Raw genomic sequence first — 12,634 nt, forward strand, 5'->3', positions numbered from 1 at the left:
GTACGGGGGCAACACTGAGGGTTGCGATCCCGTTGCCAGTCCCCGGTACGGGGGCAACACTGAGGGTTGCGATCCGTTGCCGGACACGGAACAAAAGACAAAAGACAAAAAAAAAAAAAAAAAAAAACTAGGTCTTCTTGATCAAAAATCTGAGCCAGGGTCAGCTGGACTATTAGGGCACAAAGGAATGATACTGACCTGAATAGGGGCAGCTTTTTTGAGCCACACAGGAGCCTTCCTCCTTCCCCTAACTGCTGGCACCCAGGACGGGGAGAGAGGGCAGAGTTTCCAGTTCTACAACAACCAGTCCTGGCAAGCTGACCAATTCTGCAAATAAAAGTCTTCCTTTCTTTTCTCACTCCTACCAGCTTTTTGTCGTTTCTTGGGCAGAGGGTACTTGTTCCTACCTGGGGGGGTGGGGGTGGGGGGGGTCCTCCTCCTACCACATAAGTTAAGACCTCAGCTTTCCACTGTTAAGCAAAGAGGGAAGGAAAAGTTCAACCTTGTCCAGACAAAACTACATACAAATGACTTTGTGACCTCTAGCCAAGGGAGCCCAGAAGTGAGATGGAAAACTGGGAGTACCTGTCCTCGAACTCATTGTCAGAGACTTAGAACATGAGTTCAGCTTCTAAAAACTCCAGTCTTCCATACCCACTCTCTATAATGTAGCTGGCACAGAACCCAGAGGCAGGTTCCCTACTCCCTCTTATCCCTGTACTTCTAGAGCCACTCCCCTGGACCATTCCACATCTTGGAGTAGCTGCATGTGTTTCTAATAATGGCTATAAACATGTGTTTTTGCACAGGGCTGGCCACAGGCCAGAAGATAACAATATGTAGGAAGTAGGTCAGACAGGTAGGCCAAGTGGCTGGGAAGGGACAGAAAGACGTCAGCAGAGCCAGTGCCTGTGGCCAGGAAGCCCACCCAGAAGTCACCACAGAGGATCCAGCCAAAGCCCTAAAGGTAGCAGAGCCACAGAGGAGGAGTCATAGGGACCACAGATTTTAAACTAAGGATTCAAGAGAAGGTCCACATGGGTCAGTAGGTTATTGACCTCTGAAGAGAGGTTTAAAAAGGGACAGGAGGTGCCATGTGCTTACTTTCTGGAGGCTGGAGGAGTTCAGCTGAGTCTTGTCAATGATCTTCACAGCTACCTGAATATGAGAAAAAAGGCCAAGATCACCTCTTTGACCAGGCTAAAACGAGGACTGAAATCTACTTCCTCCTTTATATTTCCTTCTCCTTTTCATAACACTACTCTTAGCACCCCTGTATGCTCAGATCTCATTCCTGCCTGAGAAGCAAGAGGTTGGCTACAGTAGTAGTCCCACCACTATCTGCTGGAGTGTCGACAGGGCTGGAGCTGCTTCCATGTCCCCAAACCCAGCACTCACCTCTTTCCCAGTCAGGATGTGCCGGGCCAACTTCACCTTGGCAAAGTTACCCTTGCCAATGGTCTTGAGGAGCCGATAGTTGCCAATATGAGGCTGCTCGTCAGCAGAAGTGGCTGAGTTGCGGCCCCGTAGCATGTTGGACTTACTGCTGGGCTTGGAATCAAGGTGTCCCAAAGTGGGCTGCAGGGTGGAAACAGACCTTTACATACTGTCCTTCCAGTTCCCTAAACCCTGCTCTCAGCTCCGTACAAAAATGTAAGAGGCTGGGGGTGCAGGGCCAGACTCCAGGGGGCTGGTAGGTATGCAAAGAATCACAAGGCAGGAGGAAAAAAAAGAGAAGGGGATGAAATGATAGCCAGGCTTCACTCTAGAAGAGCACAGCATGGGTCCAGTGCCAAGATCCTGAGGCCGTCAGAGCTTGGGACCAGAGCTGCTCCAGCACTGGCTCTACCAATTCTCCATTAGTAACCCAACAGCTTCTCTATCTCCTATGAGCTCCATTCTCCTATTGTCCCCCCTGTGAGAAGGCTGCATCTCAATGTCCCAGGAGCAGCACAGTCAGAATTGCTTCAAAGCTCTCATTACCACCCGATACTTGACATTAACCTTTATTATTATTATTATTATTATTTTTTTTTTTTAAAAGATGACCGGTAAGGGGATCTCAACCCTTGGCTTGGTGTTGTCAGCACCACGCTCAGCCAGTGAGCAAACCGGCCATCCCTATATAGGATCCGAACCCGTGGCCTTGGTGTTATCAGCACCGCACTCTACCGAGTGAGCCACGGGCCGGCCCTAACCTTTATTATTTATCACTTTATATTTATTTGTTTTCTTCCAATGAGAATAGAAGCCCACGAAGGCAGGCATATGTCCTTTATTCACTGATACACCCCAGCACCTAGACAGAATGGCTTATGGCTGATGCTCAATGAATACTTGTTCAATGAATGAATGACTGCATCTGAACAAGGCTCTGCCCTCCCTCCATAGGTACCCCCTAGCTCAAATAAGGGTGTGAGGAAAAGGAGTTACAACAACCAGCAATGAACAGGTATGAGTATATAAACATAATACAAAAAAGGTATGGTCCAGACGAAAACATACATCCGCATGAAGACTTGTACGTTCCTCAAAGTGCTAAACACAGAGTGACCATGTGATCCAGCGATTCCATTCCTAGGTATATACCCAAGAGAAACAAAAACATAAGTCCACATAAAAATCTGTATCCCAACGTTCATAGCAACATTATCCATAATATGCTAAAAAGTGGAAACAACTCAAATGCCCATCAGCTGAATAAACAAATGTGCCATATCCACACAGTGGAATATTAGTCAGCAATGAAAAGAAATGAAGTACTGATACATGCTACAACACAGAAGAACCTTGAAGACAGTATGTAAAGTGAACAAAGCCAATCAACGGACCACATGCTGTATGACTCTACTTATATGAAATGTCCAGAACAGGCAAGTCTATAGAGACAGAGAGTAAATTAGTGATTACCTAGGGCTGAGAAAGGGGGCTATGACGGTGACAACTAACAGGTATGGGTTTTCTTTTTGGGGTAATAAAAATGTTCTAAAGTTGACTGTGGCGATGGATACACAACTCTGTGAATTTAATAAAAGCCACTCAATTGTATGTATTTTTTGGCAGCTGGCTGGTACAACAACTGTAAACTTTAAATGGGTGAACTGTATGGCATGTGAATTATATCTCAATAAAACTGTTAAAAGAAAGTCTGGTCTAACCTTATATAAAGCCCTGATTTACCTCTCTCAAAGAACACCCGGTGCCACTGCTCTTGCATTTGGGGACCAAGCTGTTACCAGAGCTTCATCCCAGAACCATCCAGAACTGCTTTGGAAACTTCAAGGAGACAGGTGGGAGGGGAGCAGGGTGACCTGAGGAGTCTGAGTCAAAGTTCTTCATTCTATGACCCCTGCTGGCCATAAGTGAAGCTCTCAAAAACCACACAAAAAAATGACTTGCTAGTACCTATGGAACTGTCCAGGGTTCCGTGCAAGAAGCTTGCTTGCTCAACCTGATGCTCTCCAGGCAGGAACAACAAGCAAGCACCCTGATTCTGACTTTCCCCCTTCTTCGCTGTGTCAATGTAGGGCCTTTGCATAGCCACCGTGGGCTGTTTTTTGGTGAGCGGCTTGACTCAGATCCCAGAAGCACATAAATTGGACCTTGGAAGAGAAAAGACCCTATGCATCTAGTAGACTTTGAGGGGGAGGCTCCTGACATCCCAGAAGAGTCCCATTTAACCTCCTTGACTCATTAGGGAACCTTCTCTCTTCTACAAGTCCTCACTGACCTTCATTGTCTCTAGGAAGCCTTCAGCCCTTACTGTCTGTCCATTCCAGCTTGCAGAGCTCTCTGGCCCTGTGTTCTCCACACACTTGTAGCTCACCTTTGCCTGGCTTGTCCTCAAACAGCATTTGTAGACAAGTACATTTTTGAATACCTGCTCTTTTCCCTCCCAAAGCAACTCTAAGGTTCACACCCCTGGGACAGAAGGGCAAACCACTCCCTTTTCAGGACTGAGGCATCCAACTTCTCAGGACTCTAAGTGCTCAGTCCTTCTCTTGTCCCCTTTGTGCCACTCCTATGTTGTATATGTTTCCTGTGGCAGGGATGTGGGACAGGGCACAGAGGACGGCCACTGAGAGGAAGGAGAGAAAGGAGAAAGGGCATATAGAAAGGAGAAAGTCTCCAGTAGGAAAGGCTTCTTGGGCTAAGGCCCCAAGCGAGGCAACTTCCTCACCTGGCTGCTTCCCAGAAAGATGAAGAGGCGGTAAGGGTGTGGGGTGACTATTATGGAGAGAGGGAGTTTCCCTTCTGTGGTTCTGACTGTGCCCATTCAGCTTGGCCCTGGATCTCACCAACAAGGTGGCAGGCTGAGGACTAGCTGCCCTTCTGGGCCAACTAAACAGGATCTGGCTAAACCACGCTCTTCCCTCCATCTCCATCCTTTCCGCTCACGGTAAGATGTGCAACACCAGGTATTCCCAAAGCTCTGGCCTACATCACACCCCAGGCAGGCTCCAAAAGTCTGAGGAGGTCTGTTGAAAGTAGCCTGCAATGGCTCGTAAGCAGTATTCAGAAATAAGGGGGTCACCCTGCCAGGCAGTATTTGGAACCAAATGCCAGACAAAGCAGGTTACTAAGTATGCCTGATTCAGAAGTAGGGCTGAAACAGCTTTGGAGCCCACGACTGAGGAGGAGAGAAGACAGGACATGGAGGCTAAAAGAAGAAAAAGAGTGCTCTACATCCATGGGTCCGCCAGGCCCTTCCGCCTGGGGAACATGGCTGAGGCATGTTGGCAGGCTTGTCCGGAAGACAGTCTCCACCCCGAGAGGCCTAGCGCTGACTCAGGTAGGCAGGGCCCCCTGCCCTGATGCTGGAGGCTCCTACCACCAGTTGTCCCCTAGAGAAGCTGGTGCTTTGGGGCTCTGCATTCAGGGCTGGCCTCAAGAGTCCCAAGGCTTCACCAGGGCTGGGAAGGGGCCAAGCTGGGAGGGGTGACATACAGGCACGCCCTGGCCAGAGGCAGAGTAAGCCTGCACCATGGAGTGGAGGAAAAGCGTCCCTTGGGCATTCCCCGTCTCCCCCCACCATGGTGGCAGAGCGCCCTCTCTGTTCACAGCCTGCCTCGCTGGCCTCGGCCTCCACCAGCCTGTTGGCCTCACTCTTGCTGAGCCTGCTGACTCCTTCTACAGGGAGACGCTTCCCCTGGGATCTCTTCCTCTCCCAGTCAATGCCTCCTCGACATCTGGACACCTTTCCTGTGAATTTTACTACTCTGTGCTACTGCCTGGATCCCTTTAGCAATTCTTTAAAAATCCTGTGTTTAAGGTGGGAGAGACAAAAGAGGAGGGGGCAATCCCAGAGTAAAAAGGGAAAACATACCCGGCTGGAGAAAGGGACAAGGACTACCAGCGACTTCCATTCAGCAGAGCCCACAGCAGAACCTGTCAGGCAGCGAGGGCAAAGTACAGAGGCCGGCAAGAGCCAGGCCCAGGGTGGGGGCTGCGGCTCAGCCAGCCACCCTTACTCAGCCAGAGCAGGCGACACCTTCCACCACCTCCTCAGTGAAAAGTAGTGAAGCAGCCAGGTCGAGCGGTTCCTGCCTGGGAACCTGGACTGTGTCGCAACCGAAACCACCACTAGCAGTGAGAGAGAGATTGGGTTTGGCAAGGAGAGCAACGGGGACAAAGCCCCGTGGCTTCTCGAGGCCAGGGCCTGGTGGTCAGGAAGTGCGTGCAGTCCCAGGCCACCACACCAGGAACAAGGTAGGAGGAAAGGGGCAGAAGGGGAAGGGGCAGGAAGGGAGACAGAGAAAGAGGCGGGTTTAGATCAGCTTCCTTCTCCCCTCCCCCGTCCTCCCGCCCCGGAAGTGGGCTGCCCCACCCTCCCCAAGGTGCTTTGCTGGGTAACAGCTGGCAAGAGGGTAAGGAGGAGATTTCCTCCAGTCAGGGCTATCATAAAGCCCTTATCTCACCTGCAGCAGGTGGGACCTGGGTTGGGGCAGATCATTGTAACACAGCCTGAAATAGGGCTGGGGAGGAATAAGCATGACTCAGATGTGCTGACCCACAGTGGCAGCCCTGCCAAAACCCAGCAAACCATCCCCTCAGGAACGAAGGGGGAGGGGGTAAGCAGAAATGAGCAAGTCCACAGTGGCAGAGGGACCTCCTAATTTCTAAAAAAGTACACACATTCCACTCAGACACAAAACATTTTGGACATAATTTCAGGGAGTTCGGTGACCCTGTGAAGCCCCTAGAGGTCTACAGGTTCTAGATTAAGAATCTTTATCACAGGCTGGCTGGTTAGCTCAGCTGGTTACAGTGCAGTAACACTGAGGTCACCAGTTGGGATCCCCATACTGGCCAGCTGCCAAAAACAATCTAAAAACTTTACCACTGATAGAGAATGAGATGCTTAATCCTAGATTTTGCCCAAAGGTTGGGGAACAATCCTAATGTCCCCTTCTAAGTCCCATCCAGCACTACTTCTGGAAGTCTATATCTAGGTTCCTGCTCACCTCCAAGTCTCCAGTCACCACCTCCCATGCCTCATCCCCCAAACAACACACTCCTTTCTCTAGAACTCCAACGGCCTGGGGTTCCTGACACCCTCCTCCTGCAATGCCCCCATGTGGTGAGCACAGGACTAGGTGGCTGTCTCTTGTTAATGGAAGACTCTCCTTCCAGACCAGTGACCCCCCGTCTGTGTCCTGGTTGCCACCTTTCTTCTCACTCTCAGATCTATTTCTCATTCACCCCAGGACTCTAGGCTAGGATCTTTCCCATTAAGCAGTTCTGTAAAGATCTCATATTGGTAGCCCATAAACCCCTCTAGGGAAGGGCAAACCTTCCTCTGTGCCCTCATGGCACCTAATCATATACCCCCGGGAGACCATATTACTCAGGGACAGCTAAGAAATGTTTGCCGTACACGAGCCCCAGGTCAACAGAATCAACATGTCTGATACCAGCACATACCAAGCACCGATGCTTCTATGTTTTCTCCATACACAGACCTACAAGGTAGGTAGCATCCCCATTATCCACTGAGAAACTGACAGAGGTTATGGGACTTGCCCAAGGTCCCACAGTCTATCAGTGCCTGTCTCTGCTTTAGCATCCTGCTGTTCCTGACAGTCAGTCCTCTTTACCAGTTTCTCATCAACTCTTCTTGATGTCCAATCTGCTCTCATTTCCTCCAAAAGATGATAAGCCAGTGGCTCTTCTTCTACAATCTCGAAGGAAGGAGAATATCTGAAGACTCGGGAAAGGTGCCTGGGACAACCGGAATGACTATGTTTGATTCAGGCCAGTGGTGGAGTGCTGTTTTAAAGGCCTATCCAGGTGGTGCCATAACAACCCCTCCGTCTCCCACCCCTCCCCAAAGTGGGCCCTGATTCAGTGGAAGAGGTCATAGTTTATTCTGGATCCTGGGCTCAGGCTTTCCTGGGACCACCTGCCCCTTAATTAACTGTCAGACTCAGAAGCCAGACCAGGATCCAAGAGTTTCATTTTTCCAGTCCCCAGGGTGACAGAAGGATTGTTTGTGTCCTCAATCTTATTTGCGGGAGACAGTAAGGGGTTTTGTAAACTGAGGAAGTACCAAGCACTGACCTTAAACAGAGAGACTGGGTGAAGATGAGGTAGGACTCAGATAAAAAGTCATGTGGCTGTGACAAGTACCTAGTTTTTAACCCTTCCTCATTCACTGCATCCTGGAGTCTTTCTTGCATCCTCTGATCCTGAGCAACTGTCACTCTCAACGGTCAAGAGTCAATAGACTAGAGGAGAATTCTGGGTAGGAGAGAACTTGTAAAACTGTGGTAAGCAATTCCCAGTGGAGAGGCTGGATGTCCCCTGCCCTCAAAATTAACTGTGATGGCTCCACCTGCGGAACACCTACATTCTCTTAATATCCTGTTATAACGGGGAAGTTGGGACAGTGTAAAGCTGGCAAAGGGCAGCTCCCTTTTCCGGGTCAGGGTAAGTGGCTCCCTGACAAATGACACCAGCAGAGCCTGCATCTTCAGCACCAAGCCAACAACAAGGTGGTTCGCTGCCCTTTAGCTCACTAAGCTGCAACACTTATACCAAGGTGGGGAGAGCAGCACTGCAGCCTGGGCTGTGAACGGAACCTGCAGCCCTCAAAGCCACCACAGAAGAAGCCAGAGCCTGCTAGGAAGACTAGCAGGCAAGACATACCATGGAGGGAGAGATGAGAATAGAGAGCCACCTCCAGCTCATTCCCTTTCATGCCTGGAAGTCATAATACAATGAGCACTTGTCAAATCTCCTGTCTTCAGAGCCACTTGAAATGCTGGGTTCCTCTTGAAACACAGTGGATTCTACTGAACAAACAAAACTTCAGAAGCTTCTAGCACCATTTCATCCCTGAGAATCTGCTCACTGGGGTCTGGTCTCTATCTCTATCCCCAACTGCTATTGCCCCAGCAAACCTTTGTTGAGCACGTAACCTCTGGAGCCAGCGTCAGTTGCAAAGTTCAGTGAGATTTGGTTCCTGCCCTCTAGATACTAAGAAGAGGGAAACTGTGCTGAAGATTTACTACAGTCTCTCTGCTTCCCGTGTTAGGGGAGGTAGGATAGTACAGCAGAGTTCTGGAGGCAGACGGGCCTGGATGAGAGCCCAACCTTTGCTACTTATTAGATGACTGAACATGAGCAAGATTATGTGACTTCTCTAAGTCTCAGTTCCCTCATTTGGAGCATGAGAACACTAGCTGTACCCATTTCACAGGATTAGTGTGAAGATTAAATGAGGAAATCCCCATCAGTGTTCACCAGTGCCTGGTGCTCAGGAATGTCTTGATAAGGTTTTCTGTCATCTCTCTTCACTTCAGGTAGGAACCTTTGGTTCCCATCTCAGAGGGTTCTGTGGGCCCTGGAAAGACTTATAATCTCTAAGAACTTGACTACAAGTACCAGTGTAGCCAACCTGATTCCCACTACCCTGGTATTACTTCCAGAACAAAGAAAAATCAAATTCCTGCCATGGCTGGGCTATCAAGCAAAAAGGACCCTCTTTCCTAGCATAAAACCGTCCTGCCAAGAGGAGTAGGTGAATGAGAAGGCAGATACACCTCTGCCTTCTGTGTAGCCCAAAGAAGGATCAAGGTGGTCCTGCCAGGTCCTGCCTGGGCTCTTCCTTCCTTGTCAGTTCCTTAACTCCTTCCTCCCAGAAGAGGTCTAAGAAACAGCCGACATACCAGTACCACATGGTGCCAAGGGCTGGGGGGAAGCTCACATTGCCAGCCTCACACTTCATTCGGCTCCTCCCGTATCAGTGGGTTACTGTAACCATGGAGACCAACAAGTTCCTCCATATCACAGAAGAGCCAGCCTGCCAGCAGCCCAGGGCTGGGGGTGGGGGTGGTGGTGGTGGTGGTGGGGGGTGGTAGGCAGAAGACAGCCTGTAGCATAAAGGCCTGGCTCACTTTATAGAGGATTGTAGGGAGTTGATGGATACTAAGCAGTGTAGCTGAGCTGCCTGGGCCTTCTTCTAACCTCATTTTCTTTGCCTAATAGTTTATGTTTTTAGTATATTCTCTAGACTCTAGGCTTTTATACCCAGCTCCACTTCTGTACACTGGGAAGCTGTATATGGTGTGGTAGTGAGGGGCATCACTCTGGAGTGAGACCTGCAGTGGGATCCCAGCTCCACCACTCTGGCTGTCATGTACGGAATGGGTCAGAACTGCACTATGAAGAGCTACCCCGATCTACACACTCTAGAAGGAACTGCTTCATCTATCACATATGCCTTCTTTTAAGTGGTCCAGGTAAGTAAACCCTCTTATCCCTTGTTTATCCCAAGTCCAGACACCTTCCTAGCTGGGAATAGTTGCTCCCTTCTCTGGACTTGCACAGCACTCTATCTGTCCCATTCACTTCTTCGTGTCCCCACACCTTAACTCCCTCAAGCTCCAAGAGGTCAGAGCCAGTGTCTTGCTCACCTTCATATGCAATTAGTGCCTCGCAGTGCCTGCACCTAGCTGGTCCATGTTAAAATACTGACAGAATAAAAGAAGTATAATTATTTGATCCTTAAAATTGTCCTCCCCTGACCTCCAGGAGATAAGACAAGGGCAGAAGGAGGAAGATCAAAACCTCTTGCCATAAGATCCAATTCCCCTCTTTCAAGGCACTTATTAACCTTGAAGTTGGTTGGTTACTGTCTCTCCATCCACTAGACAACACTACAAAAGGAGGGACCCTTGGTCTGTCTTATTCGTGTCCCAGAATGATGCCTAGCACAGTATTCAATAAAGTACTGAATGAATAAATGTGTACAAATGAATAAGGAAATGTGTTGGGGCATATTCATGACAGTCTCCAGGACCCACATAATGTACTTTGCCAACCAGATCCAAGTGGGCAGTGGGCCATGAGCTCCCCTCTCCCAAGGATGGATGAAAGGTGGTCATCAAGGTGAACTGAAGATAGAATACAGAGACAACTGGGGACCATCAGGGCCCACCCCACCTGCTCCCTGGCTCCCTGTGAATCAAGCCCAAGCCCTCCCTTCATCACAGAGGGGGAACCCTATCCTCTGAACTTCCTGCTGCCCATGACAACCACCAAGCCCTCCCACTTAAGACGGTTCTTTTCTCTGCCTCTCTACATTCAACCCCTCCACTGCTTTGCTATCAAAACTACTGTGTCTTGCTGAAACAATGCAATGCAACTCAAGTCATTCTTAGAGCTACTAACTGGGGAACTGACAGTGACTTGTATAAGAATCATAGGAGACGTTTATTTACTATTTGCCACACTGAGAGCTCTGCTTTAATATTTCTTGCTTGGACCAATGTACTGCCTGTAAGGCCCTGTCAACCCTAGAGTGCCAAAACAAAATTCACCCAGACACACCTGCCTCCCGTCCTGATGCACAAATCAGCATTCCTACCCTGCACCCCCAGCACTCCTCAAACTGCCTCCTGCTACAGAAAAGCAAAGGAACTAAAAACGGCAGCTGGGGAGCTCAGTTGACTCACCCAGCATAATCATCTCCTCCCAGAATCTCCCATCTTCTCCTGGGGTTTTTGCCAACACAAAGTAAAAAAGAAGCACGAGATCTTAAAAAAAAAACTCTCTCAGCATTTATGCAACAGCCTTTCTACCTGGGTGCAGACTTAACCCTTTGTTTCTGCCCTTTCCACTGTGGTTTCCTTAAAATGCCTTTCTGCAGGCCTTCCAGGTCCTGTCCAGTTCCAGCTCTGGGGTTGCAAGATGCTGAACAAGACAAATGCCTTCTTCTACTACCTCTTCTTCTGGAGGGGGGAAAATCCTGCCTTCCTGCTCCTCCAGTTTCAAAGAGGGAGTTGAAGGAGGAGAAGGAAATGTCAGAAAAATACTGGGACTGTTTGCTGCCCCCCAAATCACCATGGCCAGAGGTCAGAGCATAAGCAAGAGAAAAAGTAACAGAAACCACTCAAGGCCATCACTGCCACCCTCACCTGAGAAATGTCCCCCAGTCAGGCAAGGCTGCAATGTGGCTGCTCCATTTAAGAGACCACTAAAAATCCAACTGGCTGCTCTTTCCTTAAGCAAGCCCCCACTGGGCTGCTCCTGCTGATAGGCAGAGGTGCCATCATCCTTCTGCAGTAGATCATTAAAAGCCCAAGCAGGAAAGGCACCTGAGCTGTGGAATGGGGGAACCCTGTTCTGGGTTCTACTGGAATATGGACCAAATTAGCTGAAATGGAGAACCCAGACACACTGTCTCTCACAGCAATCACAGAGGAAGAGTACAGGTCTTAAGCAACCTTTCTGGAGAGGAAGAGGGGGGAGTTTCTTTTTGTCTTTGTCATTTGGCATCTAGGAAGACAACTTACTTGTATGATAGATGGTGCTATGACTACAAAATAAAGAGAACACTTCGACAAGCACATGTAAATCTGCTGCAGCATATTAAGTCAAGAAATCCCCAACTTACCAAAAGTTCTGCTCTGAGAAGGAACTATTTTTCCATAGAAACATGTTACAAATTGTGTTCTCAGACCAGCCCATGAGGGCCTACCACTGCATCTAAAGTAGTATATGAACCGTACTTAAGTTAAGCCATAGTCCAAAACAGGAAAATGATTTCAGAGTTCCATCTTGGGATCTAGGAACCTGTCTTTGTTCTTCAAGCACCATGGGCAGCAGACACTGGGGCTCCCTAACTTTCAAACTCTGGGTGAGGGCCGGCCCGGTGGCGCACTGCTACAGTGCGCCGCTTGGGAAGCGTGGCGGCGCTCCCGCCGAGGGTTCGGATCCCACATACGGACTGGCCGCTCACTGGCTGAGCGAGGTGCGGGAGCAACACCGAGGGTTGCGATCCCATGGCCGGTCCCTGTCCGGTGCGGGCGCGACACTGAGGGTTGCGATCCGTTGCCGGTCACGAAGAAAGACAAAAGGAAAAAAAAAAAACAAAAAAAACAAACTCTGGGTGAGGGGTGAAATAAGAGGATTTGATGGGGACTTGAACAAGAGGGCTCCAAAACATCTGGAGAGGTTGGAGCTTAAGGTTGGGTAGGAGAGAGGATCTGAGGAGATACAAACCCAGATGGAGATGAGGCATGAGGCTGGAGGAAAGGAATTTCAAATGGGTACTGCCTTACAGGAGAAAAGGGCTAAATAGGAAGACCGGGTAGGAAAGCTTCCAGCTAGAGAGAGAAGGGAGCCTGCA

General features: G+C 49.4%; 2 protein-coding genes across 6 annotated transcripts in view; both read right to left on the reverse strand.

Moving 5' to 3' along the window:
• Positions 1 to 12,634, reverse strand: part of MARK2 (MAP/microtubule affinity-regulating kinase 2) — a 58,187-nt gene that overhangs the window by 15,017 nt on the left and 30,536 nt on the right. For all 5 annotated transcript variants that reach the window (XM_008567442.1, XM_008567444.1, XM_008567443.1 and 2 more), the window contains exons 2-3: positions 1,399 to 1,578; positions 1,105 to 1,158 (exon numbers count right to left, since the gene is read on the reverse strand). In XM_008567442.1, coding sequence (XP_008565664.1) covers positions 1,105 to 1,158; positions 1,399 to 1,578 — 234 coding nt within the window. The remainder of the gene's footprint in view (positions 1 to 1,104; positions 1,159 to 1,398; positions 1,579 to 12,634) is intronic.
• The window catches only part of LOC103586219 (chromosome unknown open reading frame, human C11orf84), a 65,848-nt gene continuing 54,772 nt past the window's right edge, over positions 1,559 to 12,634 (reverse strand). The window contains exon 6 of the mRNA XM_008567440.1: positions 1,559 to 1,578. Coding sequence (XP_008565662.1) covers positions 1,559 to 1,578 — 20 coding nt within the window. The remainder of the gene's footprint in view (positions 1,579 to 12,634) is intronic.

The sequence above is a fragment of the Galeopterus variegatus genome, unplaced genomic scaffold, assembly GCF_000696425.1.
Source record: "Galeopterus variegatus unplaced genomic scaffold, G_variegatus-3.0.2 Scaffold319, whole genome shotgun sequence".
NCBI classification, from domain to species: domain Eukaryota; kingdom Metazoa; phylum Chordata; class Mammalia; order Dermoptera; family Cynocephalidae; genus Galeopterus; species Galeopterus variegatus.